Source organism: Stegastes partitus, unplaced genomic scaffold (genome assembly GCF_000690725.1).
Source record: "Stegastes partitus isolate 25-593 unplaced genomic scaffold, Stegastes_partitus-1.0.2 Scaffold191, whole genome shotgun sequence".
Lineage (NCBI taxonomy): Eukaryota > Metazoa > Chordata > Actinopteri > Pomacentridae > Stegastes > Stegastes partitus.
Window position 1 is genome coordinate 2182 of NW_007577922.1, and position 14206 is coordinate 16387.

The 14206-nt window shown below is 41.1% G+C and overlaps 1 protein-coding gene across 1 annotated transcript; it reads right to left on the reverse strand.

Annotated features, from left to right (window-relative positions):
* Positions 1-1784: 1784 nt before the first annotated feature.
* Positions 1785-11047, reverse strand: galr2b (galanin receptor 2b). The gene is made up of 3 exons (XM_008280402.1): positions 11018-11047; positions 7641-8023; positions 1785-2547 (listed from the first exon to the last, which is right to left on the reverse strand). The coding sequence occupies exons 2-3, from the start codon at positions 8012-8014 to the stop codon at positions 1785-1787; spliced, it is 1137 nt and encodes a 378-aa protein (XP_008278624.1). The 5' UTR covers positions 8015-8023; positions 11018-11047.
* Between the last annotated feature and the right edge of the window lie 3159 nt (positions 11048-14206).

Genomic DNA, 14206 nt, shown 5'->3' on the forward strand with positions numbered 1-14206 from the left:
GGCAACATGGCAGAAAATAGTTTATTTGGTCATTTCAGTGTGTATTACATTGTGTTCCGAAACATCCTGATAAATACCAATTTAAATATATGTACTCTTAAAGTCTACATGATGTTAAAACTCTACATGGTCAAACATAACAGAGAGATATGTAGGTATTCACTGTTGACAGGGTGGGTAAAATTACACACAGTAATACACGACAAACACACTGGAGGAAAATTGTGCAAAGGGAAAGGTTCTGTTTGAGAAGTATGGAGCCTCCATGAATTCATTTCTCACGAGGAAAATTGCATCTTACACAACCTGAACAGAACACAACAGACAGGCTTTTTACAGCTCTGAGGTAGGACACAACCTTACAGTGACGCAGAGAGGATTCGCTCTCATTCGGAGAAACAAACTGTAAAGTATGTAAACGCATGACAATCATATCACAGCCTGTTTTTTTCTTTTCTTTTTGAATACATAAAATTAAATACACAAAATACGCACATTTTAAAATACGTAACTCTGCAATACATAAGTGCACTCATTGATAAACACGTTAAATAGATCATACTGAAACATGCCATGAATACAATCATTGCAAAATACAAGTAAAGCAAGATAGTGTGTCCAGTGTGTCGCAGGACTTTTCTCCAGGTGCCTGATTGTTTGACTGACTTTGTACAACAACGGTGTATTTCAGTCCAAATTTGGAGATTTTTAGTGGTGGTATGAAACTGAAATATGACTATAATGTCTATTTTGCACAACTTTTGGAAAGTGTTTCATCACCTAATGCATTTATTTTTATTTATACAAATAATATCTTGACAAGACAGAACAGAACCTGCATGCAAGATATAAAGCAAGCAGACCCCTGCTCCACCTACAAACACTACAAACTGATTTTTAAACAGTCAAGCAGGTTTAATCTGAAGGTTACAGCTACAGTTGGGTTAATGTGGAGAAAAGACCACAAGAAAGGTACCTGAACATCAAAGATAAACTTAGGGGTCAGGTGATGGATGGTCTGCTGATAAGTCGCACAGGGTGGGCTTCCCGTCGGCACCACGTTGCAGAGGAATGCTGTTCCTTCTGATTTATGTGCCTCAACTGTATAGTGACCAGAAACCAACAGCAAGCGCAGTTTGATGTCAAACAGTACAGCAGGTGGTGCTGACTTACATGGATTTCCCTCCACAGTTGGCAACCTTTAAAACATCTTTGGAGCCATTTGAGGAAAAAAAAAAAAAAAGGAAAAGGTAAAACATACTGTAACATTATGGGAAACATTCTCTGCTGCCCTTTAGAAGTGTTAGAATAATGTGAATTCTCCAACATTGCACAAAGTTTAATAAAAGTGCAAGCCATGGTTAAGGCAAATAGTGGAAACAGGAATACTGACGAACCTTTCTAACTTTCTCAAAGTGTAAGGTGGGAAGTAGTATTGGAATAAAAACAGTTTAGAAATTTGTTCTGACGAAGCGTCTTGGATGAGAGGTGCAACATCTTCAAGAACTTCAAAGAGAGGTCCAGTTGATTTTTACTGAAGCTCCTAGGATCACCATGACCTAGATGAATCTACAGACATGACGAAACAAACACATTTTGATGGCGGACGCTTAGTTTCTACGCTTCAGTTCTTGAATCCTTCTCCAATCCTACTCGAGTCCTTGCTGTCCTTCCCGTCTGGCACAAAAATGTTAAAATCACGAGAACAAGTTTTTAAATGTCAGCTGAAACGTCTTTACATAAGGCCATCTCTCTCGAGACTGTCAGCCAAACTGGATCACTTGTCAAGTCTGCTGCTGAAACGGTAGATTCAGGGTCACCATGGCTTCTCTCGGCTCCACGATCGGCCTGTTAATCATTTCACATTCGTTCTGTCGCACGTTCTCCTCGTTCATCTGCGATACCTCTGTGGAGCCCGCTTCAAACCCGGGCACGGTGTTGGCGACGTGAACCACGTGAACCTTGTTTCTCCCTTTTTTGCTGAGGATGCAACTGAACACTTTCTTGAAGCCTTTGCGGAAGTGCTTGGACACCAGAGCGTACACGATGGGGTTGACGCAGGAGTTGGCGTAGGCCATGCAGTGAGAGAGCAGCCTGAAGGCGTACGTGGTCTGATTGAAAGGGAAGTCTCCATACAGGTAGCACAGTATCACCACGTGGTACGGCAGCCAGCATATGCAGAAGAGCACAGTGACGATGATGATCATTTTGGTGACTTTGCGTTTGGCCCTTTTGGATTCCGACATGCCGTCTAGAGGGTCGACGGCCGTCCACAGGTACTTGATGGTCCGAGTGTAGGAGAGGCTCACGATCAGCACGGGGATGACGTAGCCAAACAGGAAGGTGCACGTGTCCAGCACCTTCCGATTCTGCTCCTCCCAGCCGGGGATGCACACGGTGCTGTTGTTGTACTCAATCAGGTCATAGTAGCTGAGATACGGACCTGCGAAGACCAGGGAAAGACCCCAGATAATCACCATGGCAACCACTGCATTGCAAGGGGTTCGTAGCTCTCTGGAGCGCAGTGGGTAGCGAATGGCCAGATACCTAAAAAAGAGAAATAAAGTAATGACAACACTTTCTCGTCATCAAGACCAAGACCACAAGAACGCTGATAATTAGCGGCCATGCTGAGTTGGTGTGTTACTATGTGATAATATTATGATTCATCTTCTAATTTTTCACTGAAGCAAAATGAAAGTATCATATCAAAGCCTAAACTTGAGGACCTTTTTAACCAGTGACTGCTGTTTACTCTGTGCTGCTAAGATATTCTTTCTTATAGGCTGATAGAGGCAGAAAAGAGATGGCAGACCAAACACAAATACTTGTAGTGGTGTGAAGTGGATGGTTTACTTAAATAAAAGAAGCAACACTAAATTAAAAAACAAAACAAAACAAATCTCTATAACAGGTATATGTCCATAGAGTGGACCGATACCTGACTGGTTAGAGTGCATCACCATGTTGGTATACACACCCTTGAAAAACAAGCATCTTTCCCTATTTACAGTAAGTGAAAGTAAATATGTATTAAGAGGAAAATTAACTTAAAATATCAAAATAACAAGACTTTGGGGCAAAACTGAAGTCCCTGTGGGTACTACACTATAACAAATTACACTGTAGGTTCATTAATTTTGATGCATTCATGTGTAATTTCACCATGGAGCTAATTTTAATTTTTTTTAGACACTGTAAAAAATGCAGATGGTGTTCGAGTTTCTGACATTTTCAAAATAAAGGCAATTTACTCAAAACATCGCCGCTATTTAAATTTCGAGATTTACCTTGTACACTGCTAATGGTCATTTCACCAAAGGTTCAATCATGCGAGAGGAGATTACAGGGACGCTGGCTCTCCGCTAAGGATGCTGCCACCTCCACACTCATTATTAGCTCCCACTGAAGGCTCTGTGCTGGAGGATAATAATTCACATCACAGATGTTTGTTGCTGTCACTGTGTGAAGAACACCCGAGAAAAATATGTAAAACTGCCGACATTATTCACAGAGGGTGGTTTTAGGATTTTCAGTGGGGTCTGATCCTCCGTGAGTCGCATGGTAAACTCACATTAATAGGAGGGAATAGGAGCGTGCTTGGTGCTGTGGCTTTTGATTTTACTGAGCAGGTAGGCGATGAAAGCACAAATCCCACCAGATGCTACCATGAAAAACAAACAACCTGATGTTTCCATGGCACCTCTTTGTCAATAATCTGACACCACATCACATCTTGTTTTTGAAGTTACTGCCTCATCATCTTCTTTTTTGTCCGTCTATGGATGTATAACATTCACCATCTTCAACATGCTGCTAAATGAGCTACTTCTTCTCCAAGGACAGAGGAATACTAAAGGATTTGCAGCCTCTTTCTCCCAAAACAGGGATTCTGGACAAAGCAGCAATACCATGTCCTCCCTTTTCACATTTGTAGGATTCTTCAACCAGCTCTCCAGAAACAGAGAAAATAGTCTTTCTGGTCTTTGAAACCTCAGAGAAACAGGACCAGAGACACTTAGATTTACCATGAAAGGCAAAAGGCAGGCACTTAAAGTTTGAACTTCCTTGTTACGTACAGAGTCTAGGGGTTTGGACACCGACAAGTGCTTTGAAATGTTTTTTCAACTGAAGATGAAAGATTTACGTCTGTTCATGTCGACAACATGCCAGGATGGGTTTTTTTTTTGCTATTCTAAGTTGGGCTTTACCGGATCAGAAACCAATTAAACTGCAGAGCGACAGATTGGAAAATATCTGGTGAAAGTAACACTGATTACGTTTCTGTGAAACCGAGCCATGACTCAGTTTCAAAGACTGCCTCACAAAGTACTGACTCAACACAGATGCTGTTTCAGAATCCCCCCCCTCCCAGAATGATATTTAGCCATTTGTAGGCTGCATGCATGAATAACCGCATGGCACCTTTACTCTAACATGCATGCACCAGGGTTTGATTTCAAAGCTCATTGAAGGCAATGGAACTAAATGTTTCTGTGTCACACTGGATATTTCTTTCGCCGTAAGATCACAGGGGCAGTGGACATCACACTGCAGCAGCAGATCCTTTTAAAAGCTTTGTATAACTGTGTGTGTGTTCTCTTTATTCAGGCTGGACTGTGATTTTATTCCTGCTGGGAATTCCTGGTTTAAAGTGTAACTGTGAGCTGCTGCTTTTTTTTTTTTTTTCACATACCACACGGGGACTGAGGAAGAAAACAGCAGAAATTCATTAACCTCCCGAACTCCGATGTTCCTGCTCTTTTCTAGACTGAGGAGGAAATGACTGTTGAATCCTCCAAAGAGTAAACATAGTCGGTGTGAGCAGAGGCTGTCTGCTGCAGAGGGCAGCTGCACACCGACTGTCCATATTGACTGAGCTGATAATGTTGCCCAACAATGATAATGATGGCTTAGAGCTTACTCTGCCAGGGATATAATTTTCAGCCAGGGATACTGCATGATTGTCTCATAAGATATTCAATTACAGATTCAGCCTCCCTGTGAGGTCTTATGGGCCGTTAACTAATTCTATTAATCTGTTCCTCTGGGGTCTGACTGTCCTTGATGTTCCCATCTTCAGTTGTAATTCAAATGTACCTTTTTTTGTGTGAAACCATGCAGCGAAGCAAATAAATGAAACAAAGCAAAAATAAAAGAATTCATAGACAAAGAATGGGCTAATAAAACTCTCCTTTGTGCTTTTGTTAAGGAGTCTTGAGGCTAATTCTTACAGTTTAGGAAACGAAATTGGAAGTGACACGAGCACGATATGACACATTTTCCAGCCTAAAAATCGAAATTGCGTTTTGAATCCAACCTGTCCTCAGATGCTACTCTCTGTCACGAACATGACATTTTTAAACGTTGCATAGCTTTTACATGCAAATGAATCTTACATAACTCAAACTGTCTGGTAAGTAACAATGCTCAGTTTATTTGCTGCTTCGATTAAGCTTAAACATGTTGTAAATGTTAAATAAAGACCACAGGATCCCCCCAAAATTTGATTAAATACCTTCATAGTATGTGTCATTTTTCAGAATGATTCTGCTTTTACCAGAGGCTGATTAAAAGCACAGGGATGAAATGCTTTTTTTTTTTTTTAATATAAAACTGAAACTGAATTTGGCAGCATAATGACTTCATGATGTGTTAATGGTGAGCAACGGGAATTCATGATACATGAAACAATTTCCACCACCGCTGCACTGCATTTAACTGGATGCTGTGATGGGACGAAACAACAGTAAAGCGGTTTTCCCTCGATGCAAACAAAGCTCTGAAAATTAACCCCTGAAATTAGTATTTGTGCCTCTACATTGCTAGTTTGCACCGTCGTCGCCCTTTTTTTTTTATTTCCCTTCTTTAGAGAGTCATACTGCTGAACGCTGCAATTCATTTCCTCATATTATTAATTTATGCCCTTGAATTGCTGAAGTGTTTGTTGTTCTATTTTTGAGACAGCAGAATGCGGCACCAAAACAGTTTTATGAACTGGATGGCATCCCTACTAACGTTCTGACACTAAAAACATTCTGCTATGTTAAATAGATGTTGGAGATAGTGTGATGCATTAATATGTTTCGTACTAGTATGTGTGTCATTCAATAAGGTTTGAAATAAGGAATGTACAATGAAGGTACTACAAAGACAAATGGAACAGAGGTCGGGACCATTCATCTAAAGGAATAAATGTAATGATTTTAAGGCACGATTAGTAATCTATGTGCATGAAATAATAATTCAAGAGAACGACTGACTTGATTTGAGGTTGGGAATTGCTACAACAGGTATGTGAGCGCGTGGATTAGTCATTTGAGTGGGCGATTTCTAGTTTGACACCACACGTAATTGCTACAAAGAAAAGGAGACTTATCAAAAGGTTTTCCTCCTGCCTCACATTCATCACGCCCTGTACATTTCTGACAGCGACTGTAACACATACAAGAGATACAAGAGGATGAGTAACAGCAGCATAGTAATAATTTAACAGTTGCGATTATCGATTATTCATCTGTTTCCAGCTTCTCAAATGAGAGGAATCGCCCCTTTTCTCAGTTTTGTGTTATCTTTCCTCAGGGAATACCTTTTGGGTTGTTGCAAAGCGACATGAAGATGCCACCTTATTCTGTGACATCGTAATGCAATGAACCATGAAAGGTGGAGTATGCAATTTTTTTCAGAATACACTTTTCTTTTTGTCAGATTCAACAAGACAACCCCCGAGCTGTCCATTCTGTGTTTTAACCGACACCCTAATCTTATAAAACTTTATAAACTTGACAAACTGCTATGATGTTGCTAATAGACGAAATGATGATTCCAGCATCAGTGGGTCTTTTTTCATTAGCACTGGGTCTTTTTCTATGCTCAAACTATAAATAATGAGCCCAAACAACCACCGAATTCCATTTTGTTATCCATCCATCCATCATCTATACACCGCCTAATCCTCACGAGGGTCGCAGGGGGCTGGAGTCTATCCCAGCTGACTCAGGGCGAAGGCAGGGGACACCCTGGACAGGTCACCAGTCTATCACAGGGCTACACTTAGAGACAACCAAGCACACTCACATTCACACCTACAGACAATTTAGAATCACCAATTAACCTCAACATGTTTTTGGACTGTGTGGGAGGAAGCCGGCGAACCCAGAGAGAACCCACGCTGCACGGGGAGAACATGCAAACTCCAGAAAGATCCTGGGTGTCCTAACTGGGATGCGAACTGGGATGTTCTTGCGGCAACAGTGCTATCCAGCGAGCACCTTGCAGCCCCCCATTTTGTTATCCCCTACCTAAATGAAGACATTTGCACCATAAATTGATACAGAAAAGGCAAAAGTTGGTGCATAAAAATGTGTTGAAAGTGTTTGTGTGCAATCATGCTTGTGCATAGGACAAGGGTAAACAAACGAGGTCTGGCAAAATGCGAACTATCTAAATACGCTAATTAGCCAAATATCAACAATCTCTCTCCGTTTAATTGGCTGTTTACCAAAATACTGGACTATTTGCAACAAGAGGCAAGGAGCCTTATTGGAGATGGGACTCTAACAACCGCCACATACTGGGACTGCAAAATTACTGTGTTCAGATATTTTCTCCTTTGGGATTGCCAAGCACTGATTAACTACCTGTCAACGGACACGGCGGCCAGCGTGAAGCTGCTGGCGTACATGGTGAGGTTGATGAAGAAGTGGACCACTTTGCACATGAAGGAGCCAAACACCCATCCCTCCAGAGAGTAGATGGTGGCTTGGAACGGAACGCAGAAAATGATGAAGAAGAAGTCGGCCACGCTCAGGTTGAGTATGAACAGGTTGGTGGTGTTGTAGCCGACCTGTCCGCTCCGCAGCAGCACGGCCAGCACCAGGCTGTTGCCGATGGTGCCGAGCAGGAATATGAGGGAGAAGACCACTGATACGATCACGCTGGTGGGGTTGAGCTGGTAGCTTTCGGACACGTTGGCCTGCCCTCCTGGCCTGCCGAAATCCTCGAAATCAGACATTTTGGAAGTCTGGAATGAGAAAAATGATACACAGGTCAGTGGAAATTCTCATCACCATCTTGGAGCTTTGGGATGTTTTATAATCACCTGTGTAGCCGTGAAGACAAGTGACTTTTCTAATGGTGTTTTTGTGGAGACAGGCTTACGCACTGGTGGTCCGGTGGTTTTAAGTTACAATTAGTCGCCAAGCTTTTGTGCGCCAGATGTTTGTTTTTTTTACTCTAAATTGATCCCAGTCGAGTCACACATACCATCAAACAGGGATGTGTGTTTTTAATTGGCTGGTGGTGTTTTGTCACATGTGTACTGGGAATATTGTGCTGCTGTGGGTGTTTAATTGCAAGTAATGTTGCAGTGCAGCAGATCCATAGTTTTAAGTTCAACTTCAATGAAAACATACTGATTTACTTTAGCTGTAATGCTGAATGTATACTTTTTATTACATTATTTTGATGAAAAGCAGTCTAAAGAGAAAAAGGGCGAAGATTTACAAACGAGAAGGTTTTGCAGAAGAGTAAACTAAGCCACTTTAGAGAAGCTGATTCAGCCCCTCTAATTCAAGGCATTGCATTTTAAACCCACAGCTGGGTCAAGCGCTGCCTTTTGGTTAAACTCGCTCGCCGAAAATGAAAAGAGCAAAGGCTGGTGAACCTTTTGCTTTCAGCCAAGATGACGTCAGAAGTGATCATTTGTTCATGATGAGCTGAGCTGTGCAAAGGTTTCTGCCTGTCAGTCTCCAGAGCTGTAATAACGGAGCTGCTGATGTGCTGCACTTTCACAAAGTGATATTTGCAGTGACGTCAGTGTGCACTCTCTGGCTTTTCTTTTGGGTCAAATTTTCATATTGTGAGTGGCACAAAATTGAGGCTTGAAAGTGAAGAGCAGCTCTTAATGGTAACTCAGACACACACACACATACACACACACAGACTAGGCAGCGTAATGTCTCCGAGCCTTTCATTTATTTCTGTCTTTCAGAGGGTTCAATTCTGGATAAAAATGTTGAATGTGTGTTTGGTTATTTTTCTAGCATTGATTTTACACTATTTCGTGTGTGTTGTTTTTCAAGAACTGGGTGGCAGTATTGAACACTAGAGGGACTTTAATTGAACAGCTGCAGACAGGAAAGACAAAAAAAAAGTCTACATGCTGTGACGAGTTCATCAAATTTGAAATTCTGTGCTTGGGATTTTGAAGTTTTACTGAAATGTGATGATGAGCTGAAGTCCACATTTCTAGATGTGCAGCTCATTCCACATGATGCTTTATCTCCTTTGTTCCTGGACCAACTTTGGAGGGAATGATGAGCAGCTGGTAGCAGATGCGGTGTATCGCTTTCAAGTGCATTTTAATCAGCTCTTCATGCTGATTTTCTGAAAAGAATGAAGAAATGCTCCCACTGAGAAGACTTCAAAGCAACACCTTCTCATTGATCATGAGAGTGTGGCATTTGTTCCTGAATGGAACATCGACTATTTTGAAAAATAAATCAGTTTTATCACCTTCAAGCAGTGGGCCGCCTGTAGAAATGCCAATTTTGTCGTTTTGTTGTAGCCTTTTTGTGAGAAAACAGACAGATCGTATTGAATGATTTGAGAAAAGTTATTATCTAACACAAAAATATTCATTCAAAGCTGTTATCATCTTAAATGCCACTAGAGAATCTATCTTGTGTTTGTAATTTCTAGTCAATGAAGTAATGAGAGAATGGAAACAATAACATCACTGTAAAGCCACATCATAGTCTAAAGAAGGGAAGAAATCAATTTTTTAACAGAGTCACCCTAAAGCAAGAAACAGCTGGATCTGAATTTAACTGAGGATGCACAAATGAAGGCTGCTAATTATCCGACATAAATTAACAGCATGATATTAAAGACACGCCGCATGATTAAAGCTCCAGATATGATTGCATGTAAATTTCATGGAGCTGAGGTGGCATTGCTGCCCTGGAAAACTCACCCTGGTTGGTTTATCAGTCTCTCTAGAAATTCTGAAGAAATCAATCTGCAATTTTTAAATGAGCAAAATCAGAGAGAACGAAATATTGCAAATGTAGCTGATAAATACTAATATTTTGTGACATTATTTGAAGTCATCCCCAGGCTTTTAAAATGCCATTCATCAAGCCTCAGCCAAAAAACAGCTCAGAATTAAATATTAAACATTATTAAACTTTCAGCATCCTTTGAGTATTGGGCTGTATAACCAGACCATGTGCATAATCAGAATCGTGACTGGAAGCAAAATGAAGATTTATTGAATCACAGTCAATGGCTGATAAAGGACACTTCAAGTGGAGAGAATAGAAGTAGGAATATATTCTTATTAACCTCATTCAGAGGCAGGGATACGACATCAGCTGGCTGTTACTGCAGAGGAATTTTCTCCACAGCTTTGTCTCCATGCCAGACTTTAGCAGTCTCAGTCATGGTGTGGCTGATTCTCCTTTCCACTTCCACTATAGGATCGGAAGCCTGGGATTCTGCTACATCTCCAGCTGCAGTGGGATATCACAGCTAAAGAACATGTTAAAGTCCCGCTGGGATCAGAGAGAGCGGGGAGGATAGACAGACGGGAGCTTTATGATGTGGTAACAGAGCATGCTGGACCTGACAGGTTGTAAAATTGCCAGACTTTGGTTGAGCTCTGTGTGATGGATGTGACGATATAATTAGATTTTTTTTTAAAACAGTGAAAACAGCTGAACCCGCCAGGAAGGAGGAGTGTGATGAGGATGTAGCACAGGGAAGGCTGAGATAAGACAATCACCACAGTTTGCATCAATTTACAACACATTTATAATTAGGTGCATGGCATCAAACCCCCCCCTCCGCCTTGTGTTAGGGGAAGATCAACAGCCAAACTTTAGACATCAAAAGAAACATCGGCTCATCAAGTGATTCAATTGATTGTGTATTATAAACCAGAAATGCAAAAGATATTTTTCTTGAGCACAAACAGCAGGATTAGCATGCAGATCATGCAGAGTGATAAACCTACCAGGCTGATGATGGGTGGACAGTATCCACAGCTTCAGCGCTCCTTCTCAGATTCGGATCGACACTCCCAGCAGACCTGCTCTGTTAAGATGCTCATACTCTTTACAATGACGCCTCTGTTCATCCAGTGTACATCGTTATCTGCACTGTGTTGCTGCTATCATACGCGTCCTCCACTCTCTCTCTCTCTCTCTTTCTCTTTCTCTTTCTCTCCCCCCCCTACCTCTCTCCCATCCACCCCCACCACTCTCCCCCTAGTGAGGACTCCTCCTCCACATTCACTTTAATGTTCACACTTCACTGCAGAAAAGGATTGCAGAGCGAAGGTATGGAAGGAGGCTGCGGCGCCGGGCAATATATTCACAATCACTGCATAATCAGGAGGTGCACTGATAAATAACCTGACGCGCACCTCTTTTTCCAATCAGTCTGCCCTCAAACGAGGCAGTGACCTGTGCGTTTGTTTTAATCCTTAACGCGACTTGTTGTGCAGTGAAAACTATTGTCCTCTCAGACGGAGCACAATTCAATTTGGCCAGTCAATCCACCGGGGACATGGAGAAAAATAACAGGTCTATTGTCCGTGTACCCTTGGAGCTTTAATTAGTGAGTAATGCTAGTTCAGCATAAGGCTTTCAAAAAGAAAGCATCCATGCCAGAGACATCCAATATTGCTGATTGCCCCTTTGGAAATTTGTGTCCCAGAGGAGAAAAGAACTCAAACTGAAAATCACTTCTTCCTGCAAACAATTGTTCTCCACTTTTGCAAAGCATTTTCTTCCTTGACCGAGCACCTTGCATATTAATTCTGAACACATTTCTGACTCAGTAATCACCTCATTGTTTAAAAACAAGACCAACAACTTTGATATGTGTAATCAAATATACAGTCACATTTGCCTGCAAGGTTCCAAAATCACACATTGGTTTGAGTAGCACTTCTTAGACTTGAAGCACTGTTTAAGGTGCATCTTTATTCATGAGAACAGTGTCAATAACACACCTGGCAGCTACGTACGAATACAACAAGACAGTTAAACCCTATTCAAGACTTTTGGGGTCTTTTGGACCCCAGGCCATTTGGTTTAGGTGACAGGTATTGTTTTTTTTTATTTTTGAAGATTTTATTTTATTTTTTAAATCTAGAAAGAGGGACATTTATCATGCATTTGGAACCAAAATTATGTCAACTTATCAGAAAATGTATTTAACATAGCATAAAAGTCTATAATGAATACCAACAAATATTTTGCATATATTCTTTGTTGGGGTCCAATGAACCCCGAAAGACCTTCTACGTAAGGCCACATGAAAGTCCTGAATAGGGTTAAAAGAAAGAAAGATTCAATAAATCCTGTTCAAAACTGTGATTTTAAGTAGGATATAATCATTAAATTACACGTGCTGCAAAAATAAATTGATTTTTTTTGCTATGTTTATGATCCGTCTTATCTTTTCAACAGATTGTCACTGCTTATCTGTTGTTTTATGCGATGTTTCTTTGTATGCATTCACAGTCAGCATGTGTCTGTAAATTGAGTGGGAGAGGTGTCAGATTGCATATTGTGTCATCTGTGCATATTTTTATACAGCTGGGAAAACTGCTGCCACGATACAACTGCTAATGTTGATCCAAGCAAACAAGTTTCAGATGAATCGAATGCAAGTCAGGCGTCAAATTAAATGGTTTGAGAATCCGTAAAGGCAGAATAATTTGGGCGGGGGACAACAATGACTCACAGAACAGACAGACATGACCAGTGTCAGTGATTGTTCATTGTGAGCTGTGATTCATAAAAACCATCTGCTGAATAAAAAGTGCCCTAAGTGACAAATTGAACCAGTGATATTACGATATGAAACAATGGGTGTATTTGCTGTTTTCAACAGTACAACATGTGTTTTTCATCTTTACTGCCGGACTCCTGACACATTTGTTTTACATTTTAATCAGGATGCTTCCTCCCTTTCCTCTGACCCCATCATTATACCTCCAACCAGCCACTCATCCATCAAACCGCCAAACACAGCATGACCGACTGGATCTCCATTTCTGTATGTCCACTTCTTATTATGGCGATGACTAACAATTTGACCGCTTGTGGTTTAGTGAAGGGCTAACTTTCATCTAATTTATCTACGCATTGCTTCAACCACAAGCCCGCATGAGTCATTCAAGCTTCTGGGCATCATCTCCATCTCCAGCACTTTCCACTGCGAGATAGAAAATGTTTTGGCCAAATGAACTGGGGTCTGGTGTGGGCTGCCCTCCCTGTGGTGCCTGAAGTTGGCTCAGAATCCTGAAGCAAGCAACAAATTCAGATGCAAACCTTCGAATCTTCAGTGTGACATGTTTCTGCCTCTTCTTGTTGCAAACTCAAGCTCTGACAGGCTGTCTGCACTGCTGTCAGCCACCATCCGTCAGTGGGCTGAATGACACTGGGTCACACAAAGCAGCGAGACAAAGCATTGTGTCCACACAGAGCAGCCACACGTGGAAAAGAAAACATGCTTTCTCATCCGTTACTTTACATTGCTGGGATATATTTGACCATCACAGTACCATTTCTTTTTGCCCTTGTGGGTGAGATCCATCTCTGCAGACTCATTTAACCCCGACTAACTCATCTCTGTGTATAAAAGTCTTCAAACAGTCTTCAGATATGATGTGAATAATGTGTACGCGCCGTTCCAAATTATTACGCAAACTATGTTTTTCTTTGATTTTCCAAAATATTCAATGCAAATGACAGTCACCATAATTTTCAAGTCATCATCCGTTAGAGTATAATTCAAATGTTATTGAACAAACCTCCCAATGACAGCAGTATTTAAAAAAAACAAAAAACTTAAAATGCACTGTTCCAAATTTGCAGCATTAGGAGGTCATATTTACTGAAATCAAAGCTATTTCAGTCAAAAACATCTTAACAGGACAAATTACATTTTAACATAGGACCTCTTATTTGATAGCAACTTCACAATTCTTGCATCAATTGAACTTGTGAGTTTTTGGAGAGTTTCTGCTTGAATTTCTTTCCAGGATGTCAGAATAGCCTCCCAGAGCTGTTGTTTGGATGTAAACAGCCTCTTACCCTCAAAGATCTTTTTCTTGAAGATGCTCCAACGATTCTCAATAGGGTTGAGGTCAGGGGAGGATGGGGGCCGCACCATGAGTTTCTCTCCTTTT

Coding starts and splice junctions, on each gene's coding strand:
- galr2b (XM_008280402.1), bottom strand. CDS start 8,014: ATGTCTGATTTCGAGGATTTCGGCAGGCCAGGAGGGCAGGCCAACGTG. Junction 2,548..7,640: donor GCCGCCGTGTCCGTTGACAG/GTAGTTAATCAG, acceptor TCTCTTTTTTAG/GTATCTGGCCATTCGCTACC.